The 22,989-nt window shown below is 32.2% G+C and overlaps 1 protein-coding gene across 1 annotated transcript in view; it reads right to left on the reverse strand.

Annotated features, from left to right (window-relative positions):
- Positions 1-558: 558 nt before the first annotated feature.
- The window catches only part of Unc-76 (fasciculation and elongation protein Unc-76), a 98,431-nt gene continuing 76,000 nt past the window's right edge, over positions 559-22,989 (reverse strand). The window contains exons 2-7 of the mRNA XM_088259873.1: positions 10,280-10,388; positions 7,187-7,318; positions 5,702-5,825; positions 4,082-4,335; positions 2,579-2,654; positions 559-2,455 (exon numbers count right to left, since the gene is read on the reverse strand). Coding sequence (XP_088115999.1) covers positions 2,373-2,455; positions 2,579-2,654; positions 4,082-4,335; positions 5,702-5,825; positions 7,187-7,318; positions 10,280-10,388 — 778 coding nt within the window. The 3' untranslated portion in view covers positions 559-2,372. The remainder of the gene's footprint in view (positions 2,456-2,578; positions 2,655-4,081; positions 4,336-5,701; positions 5,826-7,186; positions 7,319-10,279; positions 10,389-22,989) is intronic.

A 22,989-nucleotide genomic window follows, 5' to 3' on the forward strand; every position in this document is an offset into this window, starting at 1 on the left:
TTGTTTGAAACACACGTTTGCTGTGCCATTTTTTTAGTTCATGGATCCTGAGCTATAATAATTTACCCGAGAGAATTCATAATACATGTTTTTGTATCATTTTTTAAAAACTGGCTTCAAGATTCACTAAATTCCCCATATTTTAAAATAATCAACAAACATTGTTAGCAAACCTTTGGTTTACATAAATGATAAATTTGTAACAATTCTCCCAATTTTTACAATCCAAGGACACACTGGATATTAATGAATCTATAAAAATAATCAATGCTGATTTTTAACGAGTTCACAAATACAACTAAAGAAAAACTAACAAAATACAAAATGGCAGTGTCAAATTTATACAAATATATAATTTTATGTTTACGAAATGAGTAGATTCCTAATCTTAATCAATCACAATGCAATAAAACATTTACAACTTAGAAAAAACCTCTGCAAAAGTTTTTTTTTATATTTAATAAAAAATGTACAGAAGATAATTCGTACTGAACATTTTATAAATACGTTATAATCTTGAATGAATTCAATTTAATGCATTTTGATTGGAAAATTTAATTTTTGTTATCTTATTCTTGAAACATTTTAAAAACAAAAACATTGTATCTCTGCATGATAGGGATAAGGGCGTGTGTCAATTTTGTCATTTGAAAAAAATATATTTTAGTAAAAAATCAAGTAGACACCATTTAAAATCGATTTAGCTGCAAAACGACATGAATTGATAGCAAGAATTATTATAGTTTTAAGGGCAAATAACCTCCCGATAAAAGTATGAAATTAGAGTATATAATATTAGATTTCTTCATAGCTAATGATGAAAATTGTGTGCCTGATGTGTACTAAGTACTCTAGATTATATGAATACCTTTAAACAATAAGTAGTGATTTCAACACAATGGCATTTACCCATGACAAAATTCGACCATACCCAATTTTCGTTAAATATATTTTTGTATCTGAAAAGTTGCTAAAATTGATATATGACCTTATTCATCACCAAACATATATTTTAATGACTTATTAATAGAAGAGTAGCTATACACAATTGTACACTAAAGCAAAGGTAATAATTATAATATTTACAAAAATTCAAAAGAAATTGTCGCTTAAAAATATAGATACAAATGAAAATGTACATACACACAAATTTTTGTGACAGTTACAAAAAAATTCAAACAAATCTTACGATTATAAATATATAAAAATATTAGATCGTAATCATTCCTATCACTTCCATTTTAGCTAAATTTTTGCATTCAACGCCAGCTACAAATTCACATTCAATATTTATTCAAGTTTGTTCTTTAATATCTTATTGTATAATGTGAGTGAAAGCAGAATTACACATACAAAATAATGAAAACAATGTTACAAAACATTATATGCGTGATTTAACAAAATGATTTGTAAAACAAATGGGATGTGGATGATTTTATAAAATGCAAGAATATCAATGATTCAATAAAGTGATTTGTAAAAGCATGAAATAAATTAAACAAATATGAAGTTCTTAATAAAAGAGAATGTGAATGATTCAACAATATGATTTTATAAAATGCAAGGAATGTGAATGATTCAACGAAACAATTTGAAAAGCATATCATATATGAATGATTTACCAACATGATTTGAGAAAACATACAAAGTAAGAAGGATTTAATGAAATTATTGAATATACTATAAGTTTGATAAAATCATTTCCATTTTATTTTTGTTTGATGAATTCTGCTTTATGTCACCTTATAGATACATACATTATCACTACAGAGAGAAGAATGTTTTTTTAATATATATATGTATGTATATCATTATGGCTATTATAATCTAAATACATAAATCATTCTTGTACACCTTAGCTAGGCTTGAGAAAAATAATTCAAAACATTTATAAAGCAGATGCAACGGATTTTCGAGAAAAGGCATACAAGAGATACCATTTTTTTTTTAAATAACAAAAATAAAATCAGAAACCAGAAGTTTTTCGTCAGCTGCACACTGTAGCAATTGTAAGTCACTATTTTTTTAAATGAATTAAAATCATGTAGTTGCCTGAACAAGGGTTATTTGAATCGACATCCGTCACGCCTCTACTTACAATATTAAAGTCTAGGATAATGCGTTTAATGAATGAAATCGGCCGGTACAAGAGAGAAATGAAAATTTTTAACTTTTTGTCCATCATGCCTAAATGTTACTGTAATTTTAAAATATCAAGAAGGGACATATTTTTATTTGAATAATTCTACTAAACAGTAGGATATAACGAAGCGTACAATATTTTACGTGAAAAATGGAACTTTCAAGTGATATTTGTTAAGAAAATGAATGTTGAAAGTGTGGCGATTGAAACTATAATTAAGTTGGATTACTTATGTAGGACAAAGTACTTTCAGGATGTAATCCGTGAGAAGAGTTGGAACTGTCGGACTATCTTCGTTAATCGCCTTCAGAACTAAAAAAAAAGAAAACCAAGTTAGCTACCACTATAAAATTGACAAATTATTGTTAAAAGTATGAATATTTTTTATATATTAATTGTTTAAAAAAAGCTTTTCATTATATTTTCGATACTAACTTTTGATGAGAACCTGCAGGGCCTGATTGTCTGGTGGTCCACTGTCGAGGTGGTAGGGGATGACAGTTGTCAGGTACTGAAAATTAAAAAAATTAACTTTAAAATGTGGACAAAAAAAGTGATAACTTAAGTAGATATGATAAAAAAAAGCCATCACTTAAGACATCGTTTACACAATATACAAAGGTCACCCAAATATAAAAAACATGTGTTTGACCAATAGCCACTTATGGCATTGAGGCAAGAGCAGATACTTCCAGAACAAAATCTCTACTTTGAACCTCCGAGATGAAGACTCTCCGATCCATAAACGGAAACACATTGCGAGACCGAGTAAGAAATACCGGCATCCGTAGATATCGTGAGGTGGGGACGATATAAACAGAATGCCAGAAGACAGACTTCCTGAAGACAGAGAAGACAGTAACCCTGAAGGACGCAGAACCCCAGGCAGACCTCCGAAAAGATGGAAAGACAGCTTCCCAACATCCCAAGAGCGACATGCGGAGGCACTAACAGATTCCTAGGATCTACAAAAAGAAGAAGACAAAGGTCTGATGGATATTTGGGACAATTTGATGTAAAGGCGGATTTACATTGAGTCAGTTACTGACGTCAGTACTGGTGCCGAGAACTAACTACGCTATTTACACATAGTCATCAGCCAAGGTTTTTATTTTACGGTGCAAAGCGCGCTATGAAAGTCAGTGAGGAAAAGGAGTTCTCGAAAATGTCAAGTTTGATGCGAGTCAATTATTTGTTGAGAAATGTTTCCAATCCCCTATTAAAACAGTTCACACATATGTTAGATATCTTTATATAAAAAGAAACGAGTTTGGATAAGGGAGTGGATAAACGATACCAGATATCACTCACTCCTTTCAAGAACATTATAAATCAAAAATAGTCAATTTTCAGTTGTGCATGTTTTCGGAATGCACAGAAAATGTACTATATCCCAGAAAAAGAGGCATATTTTTAACTTAATATTTACCCGCTACAGGGGAGAAAGTGTTGTTTTTGCATTTTGAAGAAAAGGTATTGTTTAATTATTTTTTTAAATATACTAAATATTTTTTAAATGGAAAAAAGACCTTCAGGTTTAACCTTAAAAGATCTGTTGCACAGTATAACGTTCAATAAGTAGCTTGATATTTATTTTTAATACATTGTTTTATATTTTTAAACTTTAAAAACGTTCTCCTGAAAAATCAAGTTTTTTTGATTTATGACGTTCTTGAAGGAGTGAACGATATATGTCTTGAAAATGATAGTAAATGTGTATAGTTAATAATAAATTAATAGGATTGATCCCTAAAAACAGTATAATATATCCAATGGATTCAAAACCTTGCATCAATCAAGATTTGTCACATAGCTGATTTATTTGTCTTGTCATATTTTCTAAATAAGACACCAAATAAGACACAAAATATTACAATAATTACTATGGATTTTTATGTTGAAGTTATAGTTATTATACTAGTAATAGTATTAAAGCACCTTAGGGTCGCTTCCCGGATTAGGTTTCCCCACATTGTTGTTCTTGTTGGTCCTCTTCTTCTCGACGTGGTACTGCCGGCGCTTGTTCTGGACGGCCAGCAGCAGCGAGATGAAGGTATTCTTCAGCTCCTTCTCGTACTCCAGCTCGTCGCGCAGCGCGAGCTCCGAGATCAGAGTCTCGGAGAACTCGCGAATCAGCACCTCCAGCTCCAGGTACAACTCATTCAGCTGGGCTACCGAGAGGGTTTTCAACTCTGAAAATTAAGCATCGATTATAGAAGGACGCAAAACGAATGTTTGGATAAGGTAAAAGACCAAGGGAACAGATGTGGCTCAAAGAATCGTTGAACTAAAGTGGAACTGGGCAGGTCATGTGGCACGTATGTCTGAAGATAGATGGACGAAAAAGGTGCTTGACTGGAGACCTAACAGGACGCAGAAGCGTGGGTAGGTCCCAGACAAGATGGTCCGATGACATTAGGGAAGTGGCGGGCCTGCACTGGAAGAGAGTCGCGTCCAACAGACAACTGTGGAAGTCCAAGAGGGAGGCCTTTGTTCAATACTGGACACAAGAAGAAGGCTGTCAGTAAGTATAGAAGGACTATTGCCAGCTTCCGGTGAAGAACGATCCTTGACCGGGACCGGAACCGGGTCTGATAACAATCCTCAGAGTCACAAGATATAGATTAAGCAGAATCCTTCTGTCTTCTTCATCAGCGTAGTGTTTTCTTGATGATTATTTAATTAACCCTTGAAATGAAGAGTTTCCATGAAGATTATGAATGTTTTATTTCCATGAAGGTTTTTTATTTCTGATAATGAAATAATGTATGATTGCAAAGCATAATGATGTTTTCTGGTTTTTAAGATTTTTTACGTTTTTATTAAATGTTAAAACTAATAATGTTCCAAATACTTTTAAAATTGATCTTAACCTGTCCGGGAGTATCGACGTTAATGAAAGTCGAAGTCCGTCTGTCAGTTAGTATGATGTAACTTGTATGGCAATGACATCTGTGGATATTTATCTGTAATTTCGTCATAATTGAAAAATATTTCGAAAGGGTTTTTTTTTATTATTTTAACATAATTTCTATCTTCATAATACGTCAATAAAATGAAGAAAAAAATTCATGTAAAAAGAACCCTCTTCCCAGACAAAGTCGGACATCAATTTTTGTACTCCCGGAAAGGTTAAATACACAAAGGTTTTCCATCTAGTATTTCTAAAATTTCTAATTCCCATAACTCCATTTCAATCTACTACTTCCTATGGTAAAATTGGTTTGAGCTAATTTTTCACCTAGGTGTTCCTCTTTTTTGTTGTTCTATTGGCTGCTGAGATTAAAACAGCATAATTTAATCAGGTATACGAAAGGATACATTTTCTCGGGATTATTTCAACAGATGTCAGTAGTATGAAAAATTGACTAGTACATTTACAAAAATCATCATGATATCAATAATTATTCCAGGGAATTTGAGGTTTGAATTTCGATCCCACGCTGTGTGCTACCAAATGCGCGTTGAGCAATATCAAAGATGTCACAAACTGTACTCCAAACCCCATAAAGAGTTGAGTGGGATAGTGATATATAAGTAGATACTACTACTACTTACTGTCTTCATATAACGGAGAACTGAGAACTTCTTTCCCCTTCTCCAATGCCTCATTGTGCTCCGTCATCTCCTCATCACAGCTGGGAGAAGAGTCCTGCATCATGTCGTCAATCTCTTGAATTACCTGAAAAAAATACATCAAGGTATAATGTAATATGTATTTCAGCTAATTTTCAGGGGCAAATGGAAGAAGACATGCCATTAGCAGAATGAAGCTGTCACTTGAGAGTAATTAAGGACAATTTCCTTGTCTTGGGCAGCTCTAAACACGTCAAGGGGACAAACAGTCATCTGTGTGTGTCATGTTAATTATTTTTTTCTTTATTTACGGCCATCGAATAAATATAACACATGTAATCATTGTCGCATAAAAAAAATAATCTCCTTTTAAGTAATATACTTCAGGCTGATGTATAATTCCTTGTCTAATATAACATATTAGACAAGGAATTATACATCAGCCTGAAGTATTGTAATTATTAGTTAGCAAGTGACATGTTCCCGATATCAGTGTGGTCCGCGAAATCATTCCCGAGGTTTTGTATTCGGTGAATGGGAGTATTGAATCCAGACATTGTCCGGCTGTTATTACAGTAAAATATTTGACGGTTTCTCGTGTTTCTGGTTGGGGCATAAATATTTATCATTTGCAATAACAAGGGACAGTCTAAAACATGGGTGGCCAACATTTTCAGCAGCTGGGCCAAATTTTAGAAATCGTATTTCTTCCGGGCCGTAAAACAAAATTTCTCTTATTATTCAAAACAACATGAAATATATTGTTTTTTTAAGAAGATATGACAAAAATGTGAATCGTTATATTAATAAGATAAGAGTTAGACAATATAAAAAAACATTAAAAATTTAAAAAAAAAAATTGTTAGACGTCTGATTTTGTTTGTCAGAACTAAGTGCATCAATGTACGATACGTTAACGATTGATGTTGTTGCTACATGCAAACAGTTATCCAAATGGTCATCAGTGATACTTGTTCTCGTTTGAGATTTAATATGCTTCATTCGACTATCATGTATCATGGCTACTGTATAATTAGCTTTTACATAGCATTTTGACTTTGAGTCGCTCTAGCACTCAGTTATAGCAGCTTGTATTCTTATCAATGTGTATTTAAAAGTAGTTCGCAATATGTTGTGTTTGCTTGTTAACACGAATACACCATAGAGGAAATTGTCACGATAGTGAGATACTTCCATATATGGGATATGATACAAACTACGCACGATGGAATTTTCTTTTGGTGGTTTTATGTACACTTAAAGAAAAAAGGTGTGAAATGCTCCGCGGGCCACATGCAGACATCCGGAGAGCCGCATGCGGCCAGCGGGCCGCTGGTTGGCCACCCTTGGTCTAAAATATTGTTTAAAATTTTGTATAAGAATAATAATATTAATAATAATAAAATATTTGATTCTTATAAGAAAGTACTTGAATTTAAAATGTATTTAAGGTCTGTAGATTTATACCTCATCAGCTGTCTTCACAGGACACTCGTGGTCGAGGTGTAGTCCTCCCAGTATGAGGGCGTGCATGTCCAGGTCACTTGCCACGGCTTCGTCCTCGGAGCTCAGCAAGTCGTCTTCTGGTGTGTGACCGTCCTGCAAATCCAAAATAACTAACCTTTAGAAACATTCTCAAGTGCCCAGCCCAGGGTAATATAAAATAAGGAGTGTTAAATCGCTAATACACCCATACCTCGCTTTACGGCCTAGATACGTTCCACAAAACTTGGCCGCAAAGCGAAAAGCCGTATAAGGAATCAATTATTTTAATACAAATTCATACCAATTCAATGGGATCGGTTCCAAATTTATTAAATATGTAACATGGTTTATCATTCAAAATGCATTGTACCTTTTTTATTTCATTTAAATAAAAAAAATACATACATAACAAGTACATAGATTTGTACATAAAATAATAACAGACTCCAAAAACCAACAATAATCTATAATAACAAAAATGAAACAACTTCATGTTACATAAAATATGTGTATGTGTATACATATATAATTTTTTAAGTTGATGAAGAAATGGTAACCTGCAGATCACTGGTATCATCATTACTCGAAAAGAAAAAAATGTGCTCGATGCAATCTCGATGATTGCGCTTGCGCAAGATTGGCAACATGCAGATATATCGACGTAGATTTTTTTGCTGCTGTTAAAGCGAAACATTTTAGGCCGTAAATCGAAAACATGCCTTAATTGAAGAGGGCCGTTATAGCGAAATGCCGTATAGCGAGGTATGGGTATATTTATTTTCACTCCCCCCCCCCCCCCAGAGAATCGAACCCAGACCTCCAGCACGGTAGCTAAACACGCTAACTATTCTAACCATAACACCACAGAGGCAGACGACATTGTGCAATGACAGTTCGGCTGTCCAAACTCAAAACACAGTAAGGGACATTTTTTTGTAGTAGGTTTTTTTTTGGACTAAGTAGATTCTACTTAGTCCAAAAATGCAAAAAACCTACTACAAAAAATCTCCCTTACTGTGTTTTAAGTTTGGACAGCCGAGTTTAACTTTTGAAATACAAACATTTTTTATGCATAAAATTGTGTATTTTTTCCATATGTTCCTCATCTATCAGAAAACATTTTCTGAAACATCTTAATACATTTTTAAAAATATATATATATATTTATCCTCAACACACCAGATTATTACTTTTGTTTTTAATCTAAAACTAGGAGTGCTGTAATATATGTTTTATTATTGATGTTGTAAAGAGAATATTGGAGTATTAATAAATAATAAATCACTGAGAACATGATCAGTTCTAGGAGTTCACTGAACTCGTTGAAGAATGAAATGTGATATGACATTATCATGTCACTAAAACCACATGGGGAATTAGTTTGGCCCTGATATTAATACTCCCGCCTACTCTGTCCAAACACATCAAGTATATACCAATGTATATGCTCAATAGCAATGTGGATAATAATTTACAGTTTATATCGAACAACGTTTCTATGTATTTATGCAAACAATCAAATTACTAATTCTATAGTACAGCTACTACTGCTGTTATCACGCCGTTGTCTGCTGGGGTAGGCAGAGAAGATGGAACACCACACTTGTCTGCTAATTTCAAATCTTCTATGATGAATTTAGAGTGAAAGCCATTGAAATGTTATCCCTTATATGAATGTGTAGAAAATTGATGTTTGACAAGATAAAAATGAAAATTTTAGAAAGAAATGTCTGGGTTAAGGATAATTCAAATGATAAATAAAGGTTCCTTGAGGTGGTTTTGGACATGTGGAGCGAATGGATGATGAAAGAATGACCAAGAGAGTATATACAGCACATGTGAATAGAACAACAGAACGAGGATGGCCAAGAAGAATTGTAATGACCATTTCAATCAAAATTTAAAATCTGGTTGCGTCAAAAGTCTACAAAATCGGAGAGCATGTATGACTTAATATATGGATGTAGAAGAAGCCAGGAGTGTATAGAAGAGTATGACATTCCATCCTCTCAGGCAGAGAAACCATGCAGGGAAATGACGTGATGGTAGTAGTAGTAGTTACAGTTACAGTACAAACAGTACAGTTAAGATTACTACTGGACAGAAGGTGTTCTCCATCGTTCTTAAAGTATCATTCGCTGACAATTAGTTTGCGAATAAGGGAGTGTGCCCGTCGTCACCCATCATCATGTTATGTTCAATAGTTTTAATATATATTTTTTTCATTAAATTGAGTGTTCACATATTGCATACCTTTCTCTGTATGCAGCTGCAGGCACGTTGCAGGAGCCTGGGTGAGGACCTATCTGATATCGGATCCGTGATAGCTCATAAGGAACTCTCACGAGAGGTGGTATCATACATGATAAAAATAGTGAAGGACATTGGTACCATAAACCAAGCTAGAATATAAAATGCCGAACCCTCTTTTAGTGGAAGGGAACGCCTGCTTCCGAACAGTCCGGCTTCTCCTGAGGGGTTTTATGTGGTTTTCTCCCAGCAATGAGCAAAAGCTGAGAAGTTCCTGATTGGACCACACTAGATTATACCTCCTGTTCCCGACACAAATTAAAATAACACATCGCTCACTCTTTTCAACAATGTCATAATTAAAAAATTAAAATTTTCAGTTGTGCGTGTTTTCGGAATGCCCAGAAAATGTACTTTATCCCAGCAAAAGCATATTTTTAACTTAATATTTACCCGCTACAGGGCAGAAAGTGTTATTTTTGCATTTTGAAGAAAAGGTTTTGTTTTATTATTTTTTTAAATATGCTAAATATTTTTCAAATGGAGAAAAAACATTCAGGTTTAACCTAAAAAGATCTGTCGTACAGTAAAAAGTTCAATAAGTGGGTTAATATTTATTTTTAAAACATTTTATTATATTTTTAAACCTCAAAAACGATCTCCTGAAAAATCTAGTTTTTTGATATATAACATTGTTGAAAGGAGTGAGCGACATGTTTTTAGCTAGAAGAAACAAAAACTCACTATTTGATCTATAAACCTCGTACATAAATACCAAGGTAAATAAAAAATACAACTCCCGTCTAAAAATATAAAATAAAATACCTTTCTCTCGCTGAGATTGAGCGCCGGCATGTGCATCTTACGGGAGAAGGACTTGGTCCAGTCGATTGGGAGGATGTTGCCGAAATTGCCAGTGATGGTCCACCACATCCTGAAAAAAACGAAAATAACTCAAATTTAATTTCATTTACACAAAACTTAACTAACCATCACGCCGTTTCGGCGCAGAGGTAGGGTAGGCAGATAGAATAGAACGCCAATCCAATCAATTTGCCTCTTCCACATTCATGTATCTCCTCATACATACCCGCAGATTATTCTGACTCATGATCTGACCACGTCCAAGTATTTGACATACTAGATCATACCAAATTTTCTTGCATTAATTTTACTACATTTTCCACATAAATTTATTTAACTGTTCTTTCTTCACTCATTCATTCCACATCTCCAAACAGTCTCAACACTTTTTTCTTAATTTCATCAATAATGCTTTCTTGCATTCTTTCCTTATTTCGCCATTCAAAACATACATCGTTTAGCAGATACGTCTAAGAGATCCCATTTCGACTACATTCAGTTTAATTTCATGTTTCTTTTATCAACTCCACGCTTCACTTCCACACATTAGGGTTATTACCGGGACTGCATTGTGGCATTTTATTTGCAAATTTCAGTGCACCATTCACTCTGTTTTCAGCATTCACTCCCCCTTCAATATCTTCATCAATCTTTCCATCCCTAGAAAACATACTTCTCGAATAGTAAATTCAAATTTTGTCCCGTTAATTTAAATTTTCAAAGATTCGCCTGTTAGTCAGTTGCGGACGTGTCGTATGTGTTAAGAGGTTTGTATCAAACAGGCGTAGTGTAGATGTTACTATGATTGCCTTACTACAGGCGCACAGCGCAAAACGCGTACCTGCGTGAGAGAATGGAGAAAATATCGATTCTGGAAAAATTTAAAAATGCCATCAAAAGTATCATTTATGCAGTTTTTTTATGTTCATATCGTTGATGATATTGCAAAAGAGTTAAGGCCCAATATACGATGAATCGCAACCTAATTTTCTTTTAAATCCAGGTAACATTTGAGTTGCCGCCTCAGTAGTGTAATGGTCAGCATGCTCGGCCACCGTTCTGGAGGTCCCGGGTTCGATTCCCAGGGGGGGTCAAATAAATATAAGTGATTTTTTCACTGTAATATTTATTCATTATTACCCTGGGCTGGTACCTGAAGTGGAGGGCTGATTACCTTTCCTTCATGTGTAAACGATCGAGATAACACTGCGTTTATATGAAGCAGTGCCCTATGCACCATTGGGGTGCGGATAAGGGTTTAAAAAAAACATTTGAGGTACCTAATAGTTTTTCTTCTTCTTAAAACACATTTTTGTGTATTGAGTTTTTCTTTGAAATATATACACAAATATGGTTTTGAGAATAAAAGAGTTTAAAATGATAGAAATATTTATTCGCCAAATTCCAATATACATTTAAAAAAAAAAATGCGTTGACAACACGTGTGGCTTTTCGTGCAGCCGATCGCGTACTGATTGTTCCCGGCTATGCGTGATTTTTTAAAGAATGTACATATATTGGATAATTTTTGTTTTTTAGAATATATGTATATGGAATATTTTTTTTTCAAACTCTTCTTTTTAATGGCTTTTCACCCATTTTGGGTGTGTCGAGTGCCAGTGTCGAGTTATTATTCAAAACTCCTTTCCTTTTTCACTCCACTCTTTTCTTTTCAAAACCATATAATTATTTCGAAGGAAAACTTATTTTTTCAATGCAAAAACGGTGTTTTAAGAAAAAACAATTACGTAAAATGTTACCTGGATTTAGAGAAAATTAAGTTGCGACTTCGCGAATGCTGGGCCTTAAGAGTCACTTCGGCGGTAATGTATTAATATTATCGTTCTAAAATTGTTTGCTAATAACTCGTAATATGCCTATGTAAGGAGATCCGATAAAAGCTACCAAAGGTATAATAATAAAGTACCTAAATAAGTGCGTACGGTAGGTACTCTAATAATGCTTAACCTAGATTCCGTCTGAATGAGTGGTCAATCGCTATGAGCAGAGGCTGTCAACTGCAATCATCTATCATCCTAGTCATGACGCATAATCACTTATTGGATAATAAATAAAAACAAAAATTAGCAACGTTTTAAGTGTGTCCAAATACTTGTTCACAAATCTGGGTTACTCCATATAGGAGATATGTAACAATATCTATATATTTTACTTTAAAAAATTGAAAATCATGTTTCCGTGCGTTTACCAATCAATAATCCGGTTAGGATCTTGCATACATCGAAATAAATCTCTGTTAAATAAAAGTTTTTTCAATCTAATCATAGATGGCTCTAGTGAACTCACACGTATAGTGGTGTGATGAGGTTAATTATATAAATATATATATATATAATTAACCTCATATATATACATATATATATATATATATATATATATATATATATATATATATATATATATATATATATATATATATATATATATATATATATATATATATATATATATATATATATATATATATATTGTAAGGATTAAAAAAAAACATTGAATATTCTAACATTGAATATATATAAGCCCTGACCGCGGCTGGGCGCATTCTGATTTGAACCCTTTGAGACAAGCTCGATATCTCAGCTTTAATGGGAGTTTACTACCATTTTCGGTACAGAACCGACTGAATTTGTTTGGCCCTGATTTGCATATATTTTCTATGGTATACATACCTGTAAATTATGCGTTTTGCTTATCAAAAAGCCGTTAACCATATAAACTATATTTAATCAATGGCAACATAACGAATTGCATCTAATCGTTAACCTAAAAAAAACAAGTTTGTTAAATACATTCCGAATGTTTGCGCAAGTGCGAGCAAATAAATTACTGGAACACGTTTTGTAATAATTATTATTGCCATATATTTTAACCGGTTATTTTTTTAACGCCAAAGTAGGAGAATCGTACCGCAAAACTCATATTCACATGTGAAGCTTACTCGACTCAACCATAGATGCTGTCGAAAACTCACAAATGAAAGAACGTGTCAATTAAAGGATATAGTGCGGTTGTCAATAATGGGTAGAATGGTAAATATAACACGTGTATAAAGTGACTGCTTAAATCAGCCTAATACAGGTCGTAATATCACAAGCGATGAGAAATACCAACTAAAAAGATTTTTATTCACATCTCAACGTAGATGATGGAGAAGTCTATTTGAGGTGGATATATATATATATATATATATATATATATATATATATATATATATATATATATATATATATATATATATATATATATATATATATATATATATATATATATATATATATATATATATATATATATATATATATATATATATATATATATATATATATATATATATATATATATATATATATATATATATATATATATATATATATATATATATATATATATATATATATATATATATATATATATATATATATATATATATACTATATATTGGAGTGGCCACGAAATTGTGTGATATGATGACTTCAATATCCCAATCTTCTCCAATCATTGTCATGTGAGCAACCGATTCGACGGGCTGTCAATTTCTGATGCCGACAGAAGACGGACTGTTGTCTGGTTGTCCCGTTAGGAGAGTGGAATGAGAATAGAATAGAAGAAGAAAAAAAACAGGAAGATATCACCTGAGATAAAATGAAATGTGAATAATCGTGATTATCTTTTGATCGAGATTGGATTACGGAACGAACGATCCGATGATGTGATTTTTTTTATCTCACCGAATACATAAAAGAAGTTCTGCCAATCATACACTGAAATCGTTAAAACGCTACTTAAAAAATACGATATTTGATATGAATTAGGTACATTTTTTAAGCCTAGACCACAGGACTTGTTCCAATGTACCTTATGGAGATATTCACAGAATTCATTCCACCGGAGACCACTGTAGAGGTCACATCGCCCACTCCTTTCAACAACGTCATATATCAAAAATCGTAAATTTTCAGTTGTGCATGTTTTCGGAATGCCCATAAAATGTACTATATCCCAGCAAAAGCGGCATATTTTAAACTTAATATTTACCAGCTACAGGGCAGAAAGTGTTGTTTTTGCATTTTGAAGAAGAGGCATTGTTTAATTTTTTTTTAAATATACTTTATATATTTCAAATGGAGAAAAAATATTCAGGTTTTACCTAAAATGATCTGTTTCACAGTAAAAAGTTCAATAAGTGGCTTGATATTTATTTTTAATACATTGTGTTATATTTTTATGCTTTAAAAACGTTCTCCTGGAAAATACTTTTTTTTTATTTATGACGTTCTTGAAAAAAATTAAGCGATATATATAATATTCCCGATTAGTAATTTCTATTTCTCATTTTGGGACATGGGATTAAGGTTAACAAGGCTGGAACACAGATAATAAAGTAACAAAAAAGATTTAAAAAAAAAACAAAACTAATTCATGGCAAAATATAAAAACAATAAACAGGTATAATAAATAGGCATAAGAAGCACATTTAAAAAAAAATAAATGAGAAAAACATAAGGTAAGAAGCATATTTAAAATAAACAAATGAGAAAATATATTTAACACGTTCACTGCGCATAAAATATTGTCAAAACTTACATTCGCTAATTTTTGTAAGCCCATAACTTTGTTCAAAATCAAATTCTACTGTATATTTAAACATCATAAAACAATCATAAAAAAGTGTGATTCGGATTCCAATTCTTATCTTTATTCAACACGACTCCCGTGTTCCACGCGAAGCTGCAATATTCGTATGGACACCGGAGCCGTGGTCGAGGCAGAAAACGCTTATAAAATAACGTGTTAACAGGTTGCAAGCCCTGTAAATACGCAGACTTTCATAATCTTCTTCATCCATGTTGAGATTTTAATATGAAATCATATACATACTTTAAAGTTTTCGGTTGACATAAGAAAATGAAGAAAATTTAAAAAAAAACTACAGAAAAAATACTTGTATTAGATCACTTTTTGAGTACATATATTAATGTAAATTATTTTCAGGTCGTAAGCCCTGTTAATGCCCAGACTTCCGTATTCTTCTTCATTATGTTGAGATGTCCATATAAATAACACCTAAGTGAACAAACCCAGATTTGTAAACAAAGATTTGGACACACTGATTGAAAAATATTGTGAATATACCAACATAATTATCATATTTGAGAGCGCAGAGTATTTTCTCCTTGCACTTGATCTCTGGTAGAGAAATGAGCAACGGGTACAGCAAGAGGCGATGGGAACACTCACAAGGCATTCTGCATTTAATAACAAAGTGCATTTAAACCAGTTTTACAGTATGCACAGCATAATATGTAGTGTGGTATAAACTGGCAGGGGTGACCAACCTGCAGTCGACAACGTCAAACATTTATTTTTAATATACAACATTTTAAGTGTGTCTACATCACTTTACACACTTGCAACATTCACCATTCTACCCATGATTGACAAACACTAATTAAGTATTTATTAAGTGTGTCAATTAATTCTGAAATAATTAGCTTAAATAATTAAGCTTTAACTATGATTTACTATAAAATATACATAATATTTTTTTTAAATATATATATGTATTTTTTTTACGAATATGGATGTTTGGGTATTTACAAGGCTTATCACCTATCATGGCCTGGTTAAGTGATCACTTTACACGCGAGCAAAATTCACCATTATACTCATGATTGACAACCACACTACTCAAATTTTCTAGTCTTATGACACAGTACACATGAGTTCACAACGGCCATCTATGTTAGATTGAGAAAAGCTTTTATTTAGCAGAGATCTTTTATTTGTATGCAAGACCCAGATTATTTTTACATACTGAGAAACGCCTGAAAACATGATTTTAAGGAGACACGTCTGGCTTATCGCGCAGCCGATCGCTAACTGATTGTGTGATTTCGAGTACCTTCTTAATCGTTCGATTAATGAAAGCATGACTAATGAAATAATGAAATCATGATTTATGAAATTATGAAAAAATAAAGCATTTCAATAATAAACAATAAAATATTTATTTATTATTAGAAGAAAAAGTTTATTTTTAAATTACAATATTAATTATTAAGAAAAGGCAAAGGCAGTCTTTAGATAGAAAAATAATTTAAAAAAGTGAATTTTAATGAAAATAAGTCAATTTAGATTATTTCTAGTTTCTTTCAATTTTTACGGAAGAAAAAACCAGCAGAGTACGCGATCGGCAGTTGGTCACACCTGGTTCCCATACAGAGTGTATGTGTACAATACTACAAAACACCTCAAGGCATAAAGTACCGGGCACCGACTCTACACACCACACACATGTATCACTGCAAGCGAGCTGCAATCTGACTGCATAATAATACGTAATGATTGGAGAAACGTTTATCGTAAATTGCATACCTTTTTAACCACCAAATGGTTTAAATTTTCATATCAAGGGCCAAAAGTTTGACGATTCTTAGCCGACATTTGTCGTAAAATGACTTATAATTCATGTATTAATTTTAAATCAAACACAGATTTTTTGAGTCTACTAAGTTGTATTTTATTAACAAAAAACACATAAAAAATTATATTGTGACAATTGTTTCGCCTTGTTTTAAAATTAATACATAAATTAAAATGGAGTTCTACAAATTAAACGCCAAGTCAATAAATACTTATAATTCATACCAACCAATAAGATCATTCATACAAACAATAGGTAATAACAGTTGAAAGACAGTTGTTATAAATATTTGTTCTTCTTCAAACCCTTATATCCGCACCCCAATGGTGTATAGGGCACTACAACATAGAAACACAGTGTTATCTTGATCGTCAACACATGAAGGAAAGGTGATTAGCCATCCGATATACATAAATAATAATCAATTTAATTAATTTTTTGACATCTCATCAAAGATGAAGAAGAATATGGAAGTCTGGGCATTTACGGGGCTGACGACCGTCATAGGCTGGTTTAAGTGATCACTTTACACAAATTTGAGATAATTTGTTAACTAAAAACTAAAAAATAATTAACTAAAAAAAATTTCAACCACCGATGTGTACAACGAATTTTGTGTTGAAAATGGGAAATTGAAATGTGTTTTTCTATATATATATATATATATATATATATATATATATATATATATATATATATATATATATATATATATATATATATATATATATATATATATATGTATATAAATATATATATATATATATATATATATATATATATATATATATATATATATATATATATATATATATATATATATATATATATATATATATATATATATATATATATGTATATATAAATATATATATATATATATATATATATATATATATATATATATATACACATACATATATATATATTTAAATAGTACTTTCATTAATTGGGAAATTGAAATGTGTTTTTCTATATATATATATATATATATATATATATATATATATATATATATATATATATATATATATATGTATATAAATATATATATATATATATATATATATATATATATATATATATATATATATATATATATATATATATATATATATATATATATATATATATATATATATATATATATATATGTATATATAAATATATATATATATATATATATATATATATATATATATATATATATATATATATACACATACATATATATATATTTAAATAGTACTTTCATTAATGCATGGGAGATTCTTCGTTCATTTATTACTAAAATACTAAATAACGTCACTATTATTTTCTTCAGTCGAGTTCCAATTTCAATGTACGAGTAAGTATGCTGGACTAATGGTAGACACCCACCCATGCGAATTGATATTATAATAATTTTTAAAATCAATTCAATCGGTGTATGCGTAGGTACTAGTAGATTAAACCGTATGAACATCTTATTTGATCGAGTCGTGGGATTGAATTCGTATTATTCCTTCCTGACTAGACCTGATACAATTTATATTTTAATTAGATTATGTAACCTAAAAAAAGAAACATTGATTAAATAATAACATTGTGAGCGTAAGCACTGTTCTTGGAAATTGACTTAATATGTTTTTTTTAAAAGATCTAGTCCTTCACATCTAGTCATACATGCCCCACGGATACGTAAACTTTTTACACTACCAGATTTTAGGTTCTCCTTGATCTGGTCGTACCAAGTATTTTTTGACCGACCTCGTTCTGTTCTCCTCACATTTCGCTCACTCCTTTCAACAACGTCATATTTAAAAAAAAAAGATTTTTCAGGAGATCGATTTTAAAGTTTAAAAAAATAATAAAATGTTATAAAAATAAATATCAAGCCACTTATTAAACTTTTTAGTGAGCAACAGATCTTTTTAGGTAAAACCTGAATGTTTTTTCTCCATTTGAAAAATATTCAGTTTATTTAAAAATAATAATTAAACAATGCCTTTCCTTCAAAATGCAAAAACAACACTTTTTACCCTGTAGCGGGTAAATATTAAGTTAAAAATATGACGCTTTTCCTGGGATATAGTACATTTTTTGGGCATTCCGAAAACACGCGCAACTGAAAATTATTATTTTGATATTTTGATGTTGACGTTGTTGAAAGGAGTGAGCGATTTATTAATATACTTTCTTAGTCATTCTCTCGTTGTCTATTCGCTCCACACTTATTATCTCTAACCCAGACTTACATTTTTTTCTAATATTTTCCTTTTTTTATCTTGCCAAACAAGAACTTTGCTTAATCATTTCTAGTTCAACTTATCTTAATAATAAATATCAAAAAGTACTATTGCAGTTCACCCTTGTGTCTGGTGATCGGAAAATAGGACACATCGATTGTATGTGGCGCCATTCCATTGAGTGGTCATTAAGGGTCAAATTAGAACGAACAAAGCTCTGGATAGGATAAACAGTGACCTATTGCAAATTTAATTTATCATTCCTTGACTGAATATTTGATGTTGGGGCAAGGAATGCTCTTCAAAAGCACATTTGTCGTTAATTTCTTCTTCTTCTAACGCTAATCCGCACCCCAATGGTGCATAGGGCACTGCATCGTATAGATCTTGATCGTTAAATACACGAAGGAAAGGTGATCAGCCTTCCGCTTCAGGTACCAGTCCAGGGTCATATTATATAAATACCATATTAGACTGAAAAATCACTTATATTTATTTTGACCCTCTTGGGAATCTAACCCGGGACCTCAAGCATGGTAGTCTAGCGCGCTAACCACTACACTATGGAGGCGGAGGTCGTTAATTTAGATATTGTTTATTTTTGGTTATCCGATTTGTATTCGTTACACCTTCTCGCTTTATTTATTTTCAGCTTTTGAGTTTTTTAAAAAGTTTTTGAGGTCAAATTGTCAAATATATTGAAAAGCTAGAAATACGCAATGAAATTTGTGCACTGATTTGTTTGATAAGCTTCAACTGCTTTCAAAGAAGTCAATATTTAATTCGGTTATTAATTGATTGCCTTGTCGATTAATTGTTTAAAAGCAGAAAAAAAATTAACAAAGTTTGCATCTATTTAATGAAATAACTAACCATAACGCCGCGTTATCTCAGTGGTAGGCAGAGAGAATAGAACGCTTCGCCACTCTGTCATCGCAAAGATTATTCGCCTCTTCCACATCCATGCACTTCCTCATAAATACCCGTAGATTATTCCGAGTCATGATCTGACAAGTATATGAGATACTTGATCATGTCAAGTTTTCCTCAGCTTTGTAATGCTTCCATTTTCAACTACAATCGTCTCATATATTCGTTTTACCGTTCGTTCCTCACCTATTCGTTCCACTACACTACGGAGGCGGGCATTGACATATATACGGTTGAATCCTTTATTTATCCCTCACAAATAATTATAGCCAATTGTCGTGTACGAATAGCGAGGTTTCACCCTACATTACGCAACGTGAGTAATGGGTGTGCACCGAAATACATTGAACAAGATACTCCCCTCGAATTCGTACGATTTACGGTTTCATTAGGACGCATTCCTTTTTAACAAATTTATTTTTCCCCGCGGACGTCACCGAAGCGCATTTCTCAATTTCTCATGTATTTTAAGTTTTAAGTAGCGCCCATCTATTTTGGGCCACCCATTAGTACGACGGTTAAAAGTCTCTTTTTTTTAAACACCGATTTTCTCTGAAACATGATTTTTTAAATCGTAGTCATACAGGAGAAAGTGACCAAGTAAAGTGACAAGATTATAACTATTTGATATCTGAATAGCTTAATATTGCCCTGAAAAACATCCCAAAGCTATTTTAATCTTGGAAGTATAATATATTGACTTGTTAAAAATGACTAACTGCATTCATGTTTATTTTCTTGCCAAGCAAAAGTGACTTAAATGACCCTTCTGAACATTTTACGTTTTGTTAAGTTGGTCACCACTTTCTCCTGTACGACTACGAAATGTTAATAATAATAAAATAAAGACTTAGTCATATTAATACAGTATTTGTATTCTTCTAACCCTTGGCGTACCCAATGGTGCATAGGGCACTGCATCGTATAGAAGCAGTGTTATCTTGATCGTTAAATACATGAAGGGAAGGTGATCAGTGTACATCAAGGGAAGGTGATTTTTAATGTTTACGCCTTAAATGTTTGTTTGTAATGTATATATTATTTTTTTAAATAAATTGAATTGAATTGAATCAGCCTTGCGCTTCAGGTACCAGGGTCATATTACATAATTACAGTGGAACCTCTCATAACGAGCACCTCTCACAACGAATAAATCACATAAAGAGCAAAAAAAAGATATTTACCAAGTGAAATTTAAATGAAAAATGAATCGTTGAAAAAGCCCTATGATATTACAAACGTTAAAAGTTGAATGATTCATTTCTCTAATTAGGGACTCTCCCATTCAGTGCTAGCCGTGGAGACGCTTCAATAATTTATAGCAAAAGGGCAGAGATATAATAAAATTAGGCGACTAATACTGGCAGTGGGACAATAACTGTCAAATGTCGCGCGATTAGGTTCTATGTATTTATCAGTCAGTAGGCCGTGTAACTGTCGTCTCTTATAGAGTCGCTACGAGACGCCATTGAGGACGGAATGTACGGCAATCCTTCATCTGTATGCCAGGACACGACAAGGATATGATTTATTATTATATTAATTTATTCCTTACCAAAGGTCATTACAAGAGGTGGGGGATAAAAGGGTCAGTGGCGTGCCTTTTTTTTAATACATTCTGATTTATTGATTTAATTGTTTTATTTTTAAATGACAAAATAATTTAATAATATTTTATACGTACATGTTAATAATTTGTAAAATGTTGCGTAAAAATATAAAACAATTATGTATTTAAAAAAAAAAACAGATTACTATTTACTCGAAACTTGGGCACGAAAGAGCGCTTAAAAATTGTAATTATTATTTCTTCTATCTGCTTTTCCTACGACGATTTTTGATTTATGACGTTCTTGAAAGGAGTGAGCGATATGGGCCCTGTAGACTAATATTGTGAAATACCACGAAAAATAAAAACATAAATTCAAAACATTTTATCCTTTCTATCACGAGTAGCCACTGTGTAATCTTTAAACGGTCATAATATTTGAATAATAACGAATGGCGACGTTAGTTTTGGTCACGCACGCGTATTGACGTAATCGCCAAACGCTTCTTGAGGACCTACGAGTCACCGTCAGTCTGTTTCCTGAAAACACTGTGAGAGAAAACAGACTGCAGTAATGTCCTCTTCAAAAAACCTTTTTAATACATATATACGAGTAGTAAATCTTAAATGTATAAGAGGAACAAGAAAACAAGGCATAGGATCAAAAAGTATGGTCAAAAAGTTCTATAACAAAAAAGGTTTTATTATTGAACTTTCAATACAAATGCAGAAGTTTATTGAAATAATTGTCAGGGTATTTGCAGAGTCGACTTGTCATTGGGTGGTTTAAGCGGTAACTTTATACACTGTGTATCATTCATTATTTAACCCATTAATTAGAACCATATGAATAAAAAATTTCAAACATGGATGTCTCCTCTTCTTCTTCTCTAGCATTCTGTTCTCCAATACTGGATATAGGCCTCTTCCGTAACCTTCCATTTCCTTTGGTCGGTTTCTGTTTGTAGCCAGTTTCTACCCTCCACAGCGCTAGTCGTCATCAGACCATCGTTTTTGAGGTCTTCTAACGCCTCTTTTATTCTCCATCTCAAAAATGTTGGGGTCATGACTTGCAATATGTCCCGCTCATGTCCACTTGAGTCTTGCCACGCGATCCACGATATCCTCTATTTTTGTTGTGTTCCCGATTTCTTCATTTACTTACTTTATCCCTCAGGCTTAAATCAAGCATGGATCGCTGTGCGCATTTGAGCTTCTCTGCTTTTTTTTCTCAGAATATAATGATTTCTTGTCAGATATCGTTTCTTTTTGTCTGAAAAGACATTAATTTAGTCGTATAATAAAAAGTGTTTGTGTCATTTGCAACATATACCATATAAAGCTTTAAGAGATTTCAATAATCCTATTTGATATTTATGTTACATTACAATGATATTCAAAGTACCAAGGTTTGTATGAAAAAAGTTTACCAAAGGCAGTCAATTTCCATTTCGTCGTAGGCATTTTAAAATGAAAATCCAAGATTATTTCTTTAGAGTAACATTTCTTTGTTCTTTTC

The sequence above is a fragment of the Brachycentrus maculatus genome, unplaced genomic scaffold (assembly GCF_059751285.1).
Source record: "Brachycentrus maculatus isolate JH-2025_06_01 unplaced genomic scaffold, ASM5975128v1 h1tg000007l, whole genome shotgun sequence".
In the NCBI taxonomy this organism is placed as follows: Eukaryota; Metazoa; Arthropoda; class Insecta; order Trichoptera; family Brachycentridae; genus Brachycentrus; species Brachycentrus maculatus.